Source organism: Centruroides vittatus, unplaced genomic scaffold (genome assembly GCF_030686945.1).
Source record: "Centruroides vittatus isolate TY-2023 unplaced genomic scaffold, ASM3068694v2 scaffold_435, whole genome shotgun sequence".
Classification (NCBI taxonomy): Eukaryota; Metazoa; Arthropoda; class Arachnida; order Scorpiones; family Buthidae; genus Centruroides; species Centruroides vittatus.
In genome coordinates this window covers 5,489,118-5,503,595 of record NW_027122708.1, presented here as the reverse complement: position 1 = coordinate 5,503,595, position 14,478 = coordinate 5,489,118, and the positions used below count along the sequence as shown (strand labels likewise).

The 14,478-nt window shown below is 28.0% G+C and overlaps 1 protein-coding gene across 3 annotated transcripts in view; it reads right to left on the bottom strand.

Annotated features, from left to right (window-relative positions):
• Positions 1-14,478, bottom strand: part of LOC136989038 (cAMP-regulated phosphoprotein 21-like) — a 108,727-nt gene that overhangs the window by 42,534 nt on the left and 51,715 nt on the right. For all 3 annotated transcript variants that reach the window (XM_067287093.1, XM_067287094.1, XM_067287095.1), the window contains 5 exons: positions 12,289-12,429; positions 9,697-9,802; positions 8,838-8,939; positions 7,597-7,752; positions 1,232-1,394 (listed from right to left, as the gene is read on the bottom strand). In XM_067287093.1, coding sequence (XP_067143194.1) covers positions 1,232-1,394; positions 7,597-7,752; positions 8,838-8,939; positions 9,697-9,802; positions 12,289-12,429 — 668 coding nt within the window. The remainder of the gene's footprint in view (positions 1-1,231; positions 1,395-7,596; positions 7,753-8,837; positions 8,940-9,696; positions 9,803-12,288; positions 12,430-14,478) is intronic.

The following is a 14,478-nucleotide window of genomic DNA, read 5'->3' as shown; positions in this document are numbered from 1 at the left end:
CTACTTTGCAGGCATTTTGGAAATGACAGAGTAATCAGCCACTCTTTCCTGTAGCATGGCTACCACATTCATCAACCTGAACATATGTGATTTTTGGTTTTAGGATATTTAAAAAATGTTGTGTTTAATGGACACAATAAAATTTTAGCAAAACTGAAAGCCAGCATCATGAATCATGCCCACCATTTCAATAGAGACATTTAGATCTGTTGTTGAACATGATATTTTGTGATTTCAGCTTGTGTCAGAATGTGAAGGACCGCATATTGAACATTTATTTATTATGTCACTTGTAAATGTTTTTGGGCTGCAGTTTGAAAAAATTGTAGACCTATACACTTACATTGTCATCCATCAGCCTGTCTTTCCTTAATCTCGAGAACAGAGTTAGATACATGAAAGACAAGACCAGATATGGAAACCTTAGGGGCAGGAGGCCCCAATTAACTATATACAAACTTCCAATAAAAACCAGAAGTCATGTTATTTCAATTCAAAAGTTTTCCCCTGTAAGATGTTAGATAGATGCTCCAGCACAACTCTATTGTTAAAGGAAAAGTATGATGTACAGGGGCAAGATACTAAAATATTAATTTGAGGTGGAGAGCATATATTTTAAATTAAATAAATTAAAAATATGATTAAAAATTGCAGCCTCACATTGTCACAATAAATAATTGCTCACTTACTTTTTTATTGCTTTCCACTGTAATAAAGCAAAAATTGTCTTCCTAGTGGTAAATTTTTGAACTAAATCTTTTCTTCACCAAACAAAATTCCAATCACAGATATTCACACAAAATGTCAAGTCATTCTGACCAATGGTTCTTATTTCAGATCACTATGACATCAGAACTTTAATTATAATCACCCTGTATATTTTATGTTCTAATTTATTAAGGTAATTTTATTTCTGGTTAAGGATTTTTTTAATTTTTTGTGCATAATTTATGTATGATTACATACTTAATTACTATTAATTTTGTATATTTTATAATTTCATATTTTGTTATTAATTATTATGTCAATGACTGTCAATTTATTGATTTTGCAGTTTGTTTGTCCTTTTATCTTGTTACTTTATGTATTCATGGCTGCTTTTTTAAGAATTTATTTTTCAAAGTATTTTTAAACTTCTTTCTCCAAGATTCAATACTTCACTTCTATTATACCATTACTTTACTTCATAAATATACTTATCATTTTCAGAATAAATTTACTGTTAATTTACCTGCTTTTGAAATTGTATTATTCATTTTCATGGAACTGGCTTCACTAATTAAAACTGAAATGCCCCCAAAACTATGAGATTTCATCATAGGTGGTTTAGAAACACAATTTGGATGTAATGAATCGTTGGATTTGCCACTGGAATCTAATAATTTCTCTTCATTCTACAAAAAAAAATTAAAATAATATATAATTATAAAGTTTGAAATCAATGTATAAAATGCAAAAAGTTTTGATAAATTTGCTTAATAAAAGTAAAATTTTTTCAAGAACTTCAAAATTTTAAGACAAAATGTCATCCTAATTTATACTTTTTATAGATACTTCATTCATCAATCACTGCTTATTCAGAGGTTCACTATTTATATTCACCATAATTCACTCGAACATCTTAAACCATGATAACTTTGTTTTTGTTTTATTTATGCATTTACCTTCTTAGTAATGGCATTCATTTAAACATTATACTAGCATTTTGATGATGATTCAGATAAGTTATCATTCGATCAAATGCTAGACACTGTTTTATGTGCATATGCATTACTTTTCTAACATTGTTACTCCACTAAATCATGTTTTTGAGTTAAATATAAATTTTTGGTGAAAATTTATATTAATATTTAAATTTTTAACTTTCTAACTTATATAGTTTGGCTTCAATTATGACAGACAAATAATTAAAATAAATCAATAGTTATTGCTGAAATTTCTTTGAAACAAAATTTTACATAACAACCCATTGACACAACAAATGAAAAAAAATACAGTCAAACCTGTTTTTATGCGGGGGATAGGGACCGCATTAAAAAAAACGCATAAAAAGAAATCGCACGAAACTTCACGAATGGCTGTAAAAAATAGTTTTCGCAACACAATTAAAAAATATTTTTTTATGCGGTGAATAGGGAACGCATAAAAAAAGTCTCACGTAGAAAATAACTCAAAACCGTACGAAATAGAATTTATTGACAACAGATGTCAGCACTTGACTGCATCGTCTGGTCTATCGTCTGTTTTACATATTTTTGTCCAGGTGGCGTTTTGTTGACTTAAAAAGTAAATTATTTCATTTTTCGCATATTCATGCAATAATATTACTATAATAAGTGCATTTATGCTATAATAAGTCAACGTGAGACATGACGAATCGCACGAGACTAGTCGCCAACTATACCGCACAAATAAAAAATCGCACAAAAAAAACCGCACAAATTAAAAATTCGCATTAAAAAAATCGCACAAATAAAAATCGCACATAAAAACAGGTTTGACTGTATATAGCATTCATATTTAAAAAATTATAGCATCTTAAAATATTCTACTTCATGAGTGTCTTTGTACATAGTAATAGTAAATGCAACATAGGATGTTATATAAATCATATCAAATTAATTTTATATACACATTAAATTCATAGTTTGTTTTATTTGAGGTAAAGTGTTAAACTGATTTTAAAATATTTTTGAAAATAAATACTAATCATAACTATTATTATTCATAAATATCAAATTTAATAAATATTGTTCTTTCATTGGAGAGACACTTGTCATCAACCAAAAAATTAAACAAAATGATTACAAAATTAATTTTAAATTTAAAACTGAACCAAAAATTGTTGAATATACTTGCTATAAAACTAAAAGCTAGAACCTTATTCTATAAGCATTATTATTTTGGTAAAATTAATAATCTTCTTTATAAAAAATCTCTTTAAAAATAATTATTTCAAATGTAAATCTTAAATAAAAAATAGTTTCAACCTTTTCCAGTAGAAATATTTTATTAATCAAATGTTTTTGGCTGACTGGGCAGCCACCTTCAGTATTGAACCAATAATGGATTCAGAGTTAACTCTCATTTTGGAAGAACCACTTCAATATCTTCTATTGCTTAGGTCTTATCGACCTAAGCAGTACAAGACCTGGCAGCAAGTGACTTGCAGACCTTGAACTTAGCCTGGAAGAACCTCTGGCCAGATTGTGTTGCAGACAGAGACTTTGAGGAATTCAAGACAGAGCCAACTAGAGTTGTCAATGATATCTTATCTCTTGGCAAAAGCATGGGCCTGGAAGTCAACAATGCTGACATCAAATAGCTGGTGAAGGAACATAGTACTGAGTTGTCTACCTATGAACTCAAACTCCTTCAAAAGGCTCAGTAAAAGAATATACTTGAGAAAATGTCCTTGAAGGAAGAAAAGGGAAGGGAGGATGCACCTAGTGCTCTTATTAATGACGTGTGTGCAAAATGGGGTGAAGTGCAAAGTTTATTAAAAGGTATCATCCTGACAAGGCAGTAGCAAGCCATGTCATTAACTTTTTCAATGACAATGCTATGTCTCACTTCTGTAACATTGTGAAATGTAGGCAAAAGCAAATTTTGTTAGATAAATTTTTAGTGAAAAAAGTGAGTCCCACGCAGAATCTGCTAATGAGAAACAGAATATCCAAAAGGTAAAAAAAATAACTTCTGAAGTGCAGTTACTTGATGTTATTATGGAGGGAAACTCCCAGTCCAAGAAATAACATTCTTTTCCTTCCACCTCCTCGCCACTTGTGACTTGTGCCATCAAGATTTCTCAGCACAAAGAAGGATGAATAAAATTGTCTTTCTTATTTATAAACTCTATTCGTTATTCAGTTGGTATGTTATAATATAATATTATGTTGCATTTGTAGGCATTTTTATGAATAAAATACAGCTAAAAAGGTAAAAAAAAAAAATATTGTTTTGGTTGTTGGAAATGAATTAATCCATTTTACATTGTTTCTAACAGGAAAATTTGTTTTGGTTTGAAAACAAATTGGTTTCTGAACAACTCTTAGGAATGAATTAAGTCTGTAAACTGAGGTTTGACTGTACTGTATTTCATCAGGCAGAGTTGAGTCTCTATTTATAGCACTTCTTTATAAAGTGTTAGTTTCAATTGGAGGTGATGGCATATTTTGCTTTTAATATACATATATTCAATAGAATGAATATAGATATAGATAATATATTATAATATTGCCTTTATGGGCATTTTTATACATGAAATTCAGATAAAAAAGTAAAAAAAAAGTTTTGTTTTGGGGTAGGGAATGGATTAATCTATTTTATATTGTTGCTTATGGAAAAATTTGTTCCAGTTTTAAAACAAAGCAGTTTTCAAACAACTTTCAAAAACAAATAAAGTTTGAAACCTGAAGTTTGACTGTATTCTCAATTTTGCATTTATTATTCCATGTAATTTTTTTATTTTGAAATATGATTTCTTATCAATTTTTTTAAATTGTTGACTTAGAAAGAATTCAATTATAATTGTATTGCCATTCAAAAATACAATAAAAATATTCAAACTAAATAAATTATTATATATATGTAAAATTTTTCATTTTATGAATTTAAATATCACAAAACAATTATTTTTTTACAGAATTTATTGATTTCTTAGTTATCAATGTAGAAAATCATTATTTTATTTATATTGGAAATCATCATTACATTATTTTAATCTTTAATTTTAGAGTAATTATGATAATTGAAACTTTTCCAATTTATTTCAAAAATTCAAAAAGATGTTATGCATTGTATTATTCGCAGTGAAATGAAAGATAGTCCAACATCATTCAATCAGAAAAGAAAAATCATTTACATTTGAAGTGTATGTGATGTTTAAGTGCTTTTAAGTATTACTAAGCATCTTGAAACTAAAAAACAAAAAATATCAGTTTTTTAAAAACATTCCAAATATTTTTAAAAGTGGTTTTAAGAATATTCTCTTTCACCAAACCAATAAAGAAAACTACTTGATTTTTTATCATCCAGTTCCTGTTTTTAGAATATACAAAATTACATTGCAAAGGGATATGATTCTCAAAATGTTTAGATTTGATTAATAAAATGTTTTGTGCATACTGTAATGACTACAAATATTGTTTGATTGGAAAATCTCAGAAATTGTAGAAAAAATAAAGAATCTCAATGCTCCTACATATCATGTTTGAAACAAAACACTTGTTAACAGAAAATTCAATTGTTAATTCTGCAATAACTCAACTTCATATGTAAAGCAGCTAATCTCTCTAGTTTTTTCTCTACAGTTGTATAAAATCAACTAGTTTTATTTTGCATTTGTTTAATATTGAGTACAATCATCCTAAATTTTATTGCTCTTTTGTCAATTATCTCAGCATCATGTTCTTTGTTGTCATTGGTATGTGTCTCTCTATTGTTAATCATTGCAGACAGTCAATCATCATCTTTCTCTTTCTCCTCAAATATATGCATACCGTGAGATTGCAGTTTGATGTGAAAAATTCAGAAAAAATCTGTAAGCCTGATTTTCCTGTTGTGATCGTTAGATCACTCAAAAATGGAATGAATGACGCACTTCCTGTCAACAAATGTTAGAGAATTCTAACAACAGACTGTTAAATGATAACACTCTGATGTTAAGAGAAGAGAAAGTTAAACAAATAAACATAGTAGTCTTAAAAGTCTTAAACAAAATATGGGCATGACAGCTGCAATCAAGCGGCATCTTTACATCATCAACGACTCACCTCTGATTCAACACCTGCAAAATCAACCTTCATCTCTAACATTCTAACATCAGGCTAAACTGCATAAAAGGATGAGACACCAGCACTTCAGCACATTCATCCCAATGAAGTAGTATTCGTTCTCAGGAAATAGCATTCGTACTTGGAGAGCATAGAAGAGCTCTATTCATCTGCCCTTGTTGGCCATATCCAGTGGATACCAATGGACTTTCCAAGATGCCATATAGAACAAGACTTCTTCCATGCCATATAGAACAAGACTTCTTCCAAGCCATTATCATTGACAACTCACCATATGAAAAGGGAAGATCTCGACCTACACACAGATTAGAGGTATTTTGGGTAGATCGTTGTAAACTCTCTCTCGTTGAGAAATTAGCTATGCACTTGCAGCATAGGAAAGATATCTGCCTGTAATCACTATATTTAGTTATGTATGTGTATTCTCTATGTATCCTAGCTTAGATATATATATATATATTAAACTCTTATTTGTTACATTTAAACCTGTCTATTGTTTCGGTAACCAAGACACCTAACGACTTACTTGCAACCTTCTCACTTGAAATTTAGCCCTCCTATTTTAAAGCCATCTAGTGACCTAGTGAGTGGGTTTACCAACCCAACGACTAGAAGATACCATCTTTGCCCATATTCTCACAATACTGATCAACAGTATATCCATAATGCATTTTTAGTTTCACCCACTATCTGTCTCTTAGTGTCTCTCAAGCCTCTAACTTAATTCCTTTAGTTTATGATTGACTATGATTGAACATTAAAAATTTGTGTCCTGTTAATTTTCTTCTTCTGTTAGTAGTATAGAAATAAATTACAGATGCTTCCCTACTTATGAACAAGTTAGGTTCAACATTTTGTCAAAGTCCTAAACTAACCTAAAAGGTATATTTGTACACAGAGTAATCATGTTTTGTTAGTGTTTGATCCTTCAATGTACAGTACTTAATATAATGCATTATGCTCATTTACCCACTCACTACTGCTTAGTAGCAGTTGTTTCAAATATAGTTTTTTTCACCTAAAACACTTAATTTTATAATGTTTAGTTTAGTTTCTGGAGTAATAGAGCAACATTTATTTCCACTGTTAGATTTACTATTACATTTTGGATGCATTTTTGAAGCACCCATTGTAAAAATTTATAAAAATTGCAACCACCTCATGAGTGGTGATGGAATTCCAGAATTCATGTAAAATGAAAAATGACAATATGCAATAGAAATAAATCCACATTAATTATTATTAAAAATTTATTATTTATTATTGGCCAAAGACTGACTTCAATGCACCCCCAGAACAACAAGAGAACTTCAGAATCTACAGGAAATTTAAATTTTAGATGTACAGTCAAATTGTTTTGTAAGTAGCAGCTCCTGTTTTAGTATAAGCTCTTGTATTTTACACTTTTTAAAATGAATATACATCAGTTAAATTGTTAGTCATAAATTATTATATCTTGTATTCTTTTTTCTTTCTACCTATTAAATAATATTGATACATAAATTATATAAATCTGCATTTATTATTTATTGAATGCATTTTATTTGATCTTGTTTAAAATTATATTTGAATATGTTTTGGAAATTTTTCTAATCTGAGGAAGCATAAAATAACAAAGATAAAATTATTGTATTTTTTTTTAAATAAAAATTTTTCATGCTAGAATACTTTTCCTAATAGAATAATCTGAATTAGCCTTCATTTCACCATAAAAATTACAGCATTGGATCTTTAAAGGCTTATTATAATTTAATATTTTATTTGCTCATTGCAATATCTATAACATAAAATAAAACATTACCTCAATAATATCATTATCTGCAAAATTAGAGTTTTGTGCTGAATGTTTTAGATTATCATTTTCATTTTTAACCCAAACATGACATTCATTTTCTAAAGAATCCTCTTGATTATGACTTAGGATTACTATGCTTTCTGACTGAATAAAATTTTGTTCCTATAAGAAAATAAAATCATTTCAGTAATTTTCAGCAATATGAAAATTATTAAAATCATATTTCTTTGTAAACAGTATATAATTTTGTATTCAAAAACTTCAATAAAAATTGTTTATTTCACTTAAAATATAGTAAAATATTATCATAAAATTATATTCATATTAAATTACTAATACAAATATTTTGAAAAATTTAAATAAAAATAGTTAAGTATTTTGAAAATAATTTCAAATATTGTGAATAATTTTGCTTTAAGATAAATTTTTTTCTAATTTTATTACTTTTTTACATAGTAAGTGGTATATATAGTCAATTAATTTATTTTGACAGAAGGAAATTATTTTATACATTAGGAAAGGAATGAAATGAAACAGTCTAGATGTTATAAAGTGTGCAATATTATTACTTTGACAGAATAACATCAGTTGATGATACAATCCTTCAGTTACAATTCATCTTACGTAATATTCAGAACTGTCAAATAATCAGCACAAGTCAGGATGTTGATTTATGGTAGCAATTCCAGCTCTAATATTTTAGCTTCAGACAGTCTGTATCTTGTCAGAATATATTGATCTTCTAGGATATCAAGAATCAATCAAATTGATACAGAATATATGTAAAAATACAAGATTGTGGCTGAGTTTAGCAATATATATCATACTCAAAAGATTCCATTGCTATCCAATTATATCATTTCTCTTGGAGTATCATTTATCACGTCTTCAAATTTGCATTCTTACAGTTTTTCTGGTTGTTATAAATCTTGGATCATGTTTAAAGAATTAAATTGCTTATTAGTTCTGTGAGCTATAATCCACATTCCCATTGCAACTGTCTAAGTTTAAAAGGCATCAAATCATTTGTAATTTGGCATAAATATCAATCTTAATCCCATTTCATAGGTAGGACAGCATTCTGAAATATATCAGTTATATTTGCATTGTTATGTATTATATTAATATCATAAAATTGAAATTCCAACTGAATATTTTAAAATTAAAATATAGTTTAGCACTTAAAAATTAAAAAAATTAAATAAATGTATAAAATCATAAAATGTTTCACAATAAAAACTACATACACCCCGATTAAAAATTCTCGCTTTTGCTTTCTGATATTCCTCTTCACGTTCCTCAAATGATTTGCTTCTTCTACTGTCTGAAAACTGTTTATCACTCATTTTCTGAAAGGAGAAGATATAGTTTTAATCTAAAATTAATTTTGTTTATCACCAAATAAGTTTTAATAATCTAAATTATGATAAGTATTAACTTAAAAATATTGAAATAAACTTAGCTTAACAATTAATACTATGAATATAAGTTAACAGTAATTTTGATTGATTTAACATGAAGTATCAGAGCCTTACAGATCATGTGGCTACCATTAGTATTGCCTTTATCAGATGGCAATGCTAATCATTGTTTTAAAAAAAAAACTACATTAACTTATTTTGTAAATCAATGGATTGAAAAATATTTTGAAATGTAAAAATAATCTATTTCAATTATTATTAAATTAACAAGAGATTTACAAAATTAATTAAACATTTCATTTCATAAGTATAAAAAAAAATTTAACCTTTTATTAAAAAGTGTATAATTGAATTATATACTATAATTTAATAATTTCAATAATTATAATTTAATATAATTTTTAAAAATATTGCTTTTTCTATGCCTTTACAGAAAAAAATCAAGTACAAAACTGAAAACAAATGAAATTAAATTTTTTATTGATTATTGTTAATTTATTATTATTGAATTCAAACTAATTCCAATAAAATTCAGATATTTAAGATAGCTTCATATTCAGATCATATTTCCAGATATTTTAAAATCATTATAAATGGCAAAATTTAATTAAACTTATATGAATGTTGTAATTTAAAAAATTTTTACTATTATAATTTTATAATGCATAAAAAAATTTTAAAACACCTCTCTTCCATCTTCAAATGATGAATTATCTCGCTTCAAAATAGATTTCTTTGGTTCGTCTTGAACTAAATCATCTCTAATATGATCACTAAACTTAAAATCAGGTCTGTAAATAATTGGAATTTATTAAAAAAGAGGAAAATTTGTAGTCTAAGAATTTAATCTTAAAATGTATTTTTAATACATTTAACTGCTTAAATTCAAAAATAAAATAGTAAAACCCAATTTATTTAAAATTTCAAGTGTATGAATAATTATTAAATGTTTCCAAGAGATGGCATGCAAGGTTTGTTCATTATCATTATCATAAAATAATCCAAACTATAGCTCAAGCTAGCAACAAATTAAGATTGCTGGTAAAACTCCAGTGGTTTATGAATACACCATCCTTATTTGCTTCTTTTCTATTTTGGTAAAAATTATGTTTGATTTTATATTTTAAAATCAATGTTAATTTCTGTCTTTTTTCCAAAAATATAGGAGGCAGGATTATCAATTTTTTTCAAAAAATGAAAAAGATGCATATTTCAGACTCATTATTAATTGTTGCACTAGAAATTCATCTTAATACAGTTTAGCTCCAATGATAATATAAAAATTTTATAAGATTCTTCAAACTCTATTTACTCTCAAATAACTGTTCCTTAAATAATTCTTTTTCAAAAAATGTCCTCCTATTAGCCTTTCTGTGCAGACAGCTTATGTATCAAATACATGCTTCTATAGTCAGCTGCTGCTGCTTTTTATTGAAAGTTTCATGGTTGCAAGTGAAACTGGAAATAAAATTATCCAAAGTTTTTCTAGAGGAAAAAACTTTTTCTCTCTGACATATTACTGGATCATGATGTAACCACTTAAATGATTGAATGACAATCACATTTGTGTTGTAGTTTAAGTAATGTAAACTTTAGTTATAATTTTTTTTTTTTTGTATTTACAAACATCTGGAAATCAACCAGTGTAACAAAATTTTTGAAGTATTGCCTGGAGAATTAGAATCATTGTGCTCTTCTGCTGCAGCACGTCATGATATACATTTCCATAGTCCATCAAGGATGGCATTATTTACTAGAGTCCCGAACCTGAACAGTTATAGTAACACAGACTGGATATCATTAAGGCAAATAATGCATGGCTATATTTACATTTTGATTTCTTACATAAGCACTGCCAAAACAACATTATGATCATGTGGGTCTGTGGCAAGCATCATCATTGCCAGAGTAATAAAAATATTGCTATGTAGCGAAATTTGCAAATATACTGGAAACTCTAGGGCACTCATCAAATCATCATCCATGCTCAAAGTCTGAGACTGAAGTAAAAATTTTGCTTTGGCACAATGTTGAAATTGTAAAATTCTATATTTTTCTTGACTTTAGGAATAATCTTGGAGATTTTCCAGATTATTTTCTACAAGTGAAATTCCCTGAGATTTCCCACTTTTCCAGCTCACTTGAAACCTTGGTTCATAAAAAATTATCAAAGCTTCTATATTAAGTTTTTCATTTATTTTTTGTTGAACGGATCATCCAATCTTCCTGCAACTGAATCCTCCAGTGTAGCTCAAACTTGACTTGGACAACCAGACTTCTACAGAGGAACCAAGTTATTTTAATCAAATTTATATTTATAAATAGTTTAATAATGGCTTTTTACAACTGCATTATTGTATACAAACAAAAATGTTTCAAGTCAATTTTTTTTTAATATAGATTTCAAAAAGCAATAGCATAAATGGCAAAGCTCAGATCAGATATTAGGAAATACTGAGCTGAGCTCTTGACAGGAGAACTGTAACCAGAACTGAAATGTTTTGCAGCAAAGCCCATTTTTGAAATTAAATTGCATCTGTAATAAGTTAATACAAGAAACACAGTAAGTTGGATACATTTTCATTTATCTTGTTATTAAAACGAAAGCATTCAAATAAATAGTACTTGAACATTAAGCAATTGAACTGTAAACAATTTTTAGATTAAGAAAATTATTAAAAGTAATTAATTAAGGGTAATATTTTAAAATGATACAGTTAATGATAATCATTTCTAGCCAAACGTGTACAGTGGAGTCCTAATAATTTGAAGTGGATGGGAATGAGAAATTACCTTGAATTACAAAAACTCAGAATATAGACCAGAGCTGAAGTGAGCTGTGAACTGATCTGCAATTCTGGACACAAGCTGACTATCAAAATTCTGAGCTGTAGCTCAGCTCATTTGATAGAACTCTATTACTAGTTGTTGTTAAAGATGATAGCAGGCAAACAATATTGGATGAATCACATATTAATTAATAAAAAATAATAATTATATGTAATAAATCTTCATGTTTTATAAATTTTAATTGTTTTAACATGTACCTTTAACAACAGAGTCAATAAAACTAAAATTTCCACTAACTGTAATCTTATTTACTTCTCTCACTTATTGTCAACATTTGGTTATTGTTACTGGTACAGGCAAGTTCCAAAGTGATTATATTAAAACAGAATCTATTATATTATGTTTTAATGATTATCAATCAGATTATCATCACTCAAAAACAATTATACTTTTCAAATTAAAACACTTCAAATTTATAATTACTTACATTCTTGTGTTTTTACATTTATTTACAATAATTGCAGTACCACTATGATCCACATTGTGCTCCAGACCAAAGAAAGCAGCTGTTCTATGGACTAGCATTCGATTATAGGAACTCATTTGAGGAAATTTATAAGATAATCGTCTGTAAATACAAATATACATAAATTTACCTTGTATTCATTAAAATGTTTCATTTAAAATTAAGCAAATAAAATATACTTTTTAAGCATCTATCTTAATAAAAATAATAATATCAAAAAATATTCAACACTAATTTTATTTTAATTTAAAAATATCAATTATATGAGTGAAAACATGTCAGTTTTACATTACTGTTTGTTAATAAGTTATAAGAAAATAAACAAAATTGAATTAAATACAGTATAACATTTATTTATTTTCTATTTTAATTTCACTTTATTAATTTTTTGTATAATTATAACTTTTTGTGTAATTTTAAAACTTAAAAAAGTTTGAATGTAGAGATGTTCTTTCTTTTGAATGTATTTACTCTAATGCACTTGATAATTTTCACAGCTAATGATGTTCATATAAAAAACAAAACTGTTTCTGAATAAAAAAAGTTCATTTGTTTTCCAGAATGAAGCATTTTTTATCATCCCTTTGAATGTAGGTGCCATGTTCAAATGTTATTTTTGTGAAACATTTGCATCTTAAAAATATACTTTGCACTTAAAATTGCTGGAAAAAATTTCCTATGTATCAATATTTTCACAATATCTTTATTTTATTATTTTATTTTATTTCTGAATACATAAAGTAAGGCTTGGATGAGCTTAATATATAAAAACACAAACCTATGAACCTTATAAATGAAATTCTAGTATAGTTTAATGCAGATAAAATATAAACATTGCCTTTTAAACCAATATATCAGAGATCTGCTGCAAACAGATTGAAAATAATTACATTGACAAGTTGTATAGATGCATCATTAGACTCACATATACAGCATATGCCAAAAAATTAAAAATTGACTGGGCAGTTATGACTTCTCCCGATACCCCTAAACTATTTGTGTTTGCAAAAACCCACAAGCCAGACCACACTAGCCTTATCAACAATGGGTCATACCATTGTTGATAAGGCTAAATTGCCTACTAGGCTTTTAGAAAAGCAAATACACAATTTACTCAAAGAACATTTAAAAACCTACAGCTTCTCCATTAGTAACTCAGAGCAACTTATTAATGAATAGCGACTAATCCATGTAACAAAATGTTTATATTACAACGTTAGACTTTATATTGTTATAACTCTCCGTTCACTTACAACCATGTTATTACACACGTAGAGATTTTTTGTTACATATAGATAATGAACCAGCACATCACAAACATATCCTAGAATTACCACATATGTTATGCTATTCCTCTTTCTTCGCAATATGATTACAAAATGTGAGCAGCCCCCTATTGGGGAACCTTTTTGAGATGGTCATTAAATTATTAGAAAAAATGGTCTTACCTTCATTCCTTCCTAGAATTCTCATCTACAGAAGTGTGAGAATTCAACCAATTAAGGGAGTATTTTAAGTAATAATTAAATATTTAAAGTAAATTTAATCCAATTCCCGACAAAAGAGCAAACAAAAAGTCAAATACAGAAAGCATGACAAAGTAAAAAAACCCACACACATCCTATTTCTCCCAATTTCTTGATAGATAAAACCAATCAAATACCCCTCTAAATTGACAAGTATTACTCAGGTTGTAACCTAAAGCCTGACCTTAGTCAAAACAGACGATTAGTCATGATGATAACTGTCAAACAAATGAATTTATGAGGTAAGATGAACCGCAATAACGGATAGAAAATGTCAATAAATCATTGATACATCCGAATCTTGACAGCCTGTATTCACAAAACCCGGACCCAGATCGAACATAGAACGAATTACATCATAAATGACCTCAGACAGTTCTCACGTGAAGTGTGTATAAAAAAAGGTTGCACATGATTGCCTGGGGGACAACAGCGGACAGCAGTGGTCATAGGAGAACTCGTCTCGCCATAAGCATTGAGAATCTCCCACTGCCCATCTCCTGTCTTTCCCATGAAATCTGACAATAGCCAATATTACCTTCACAAAGATCTATGATCAGGTTTTGCCCATTGCATGAACAGGATCCCGAGCCACTGATCCTTTCTCAGAGGTATTTTAGCTAAA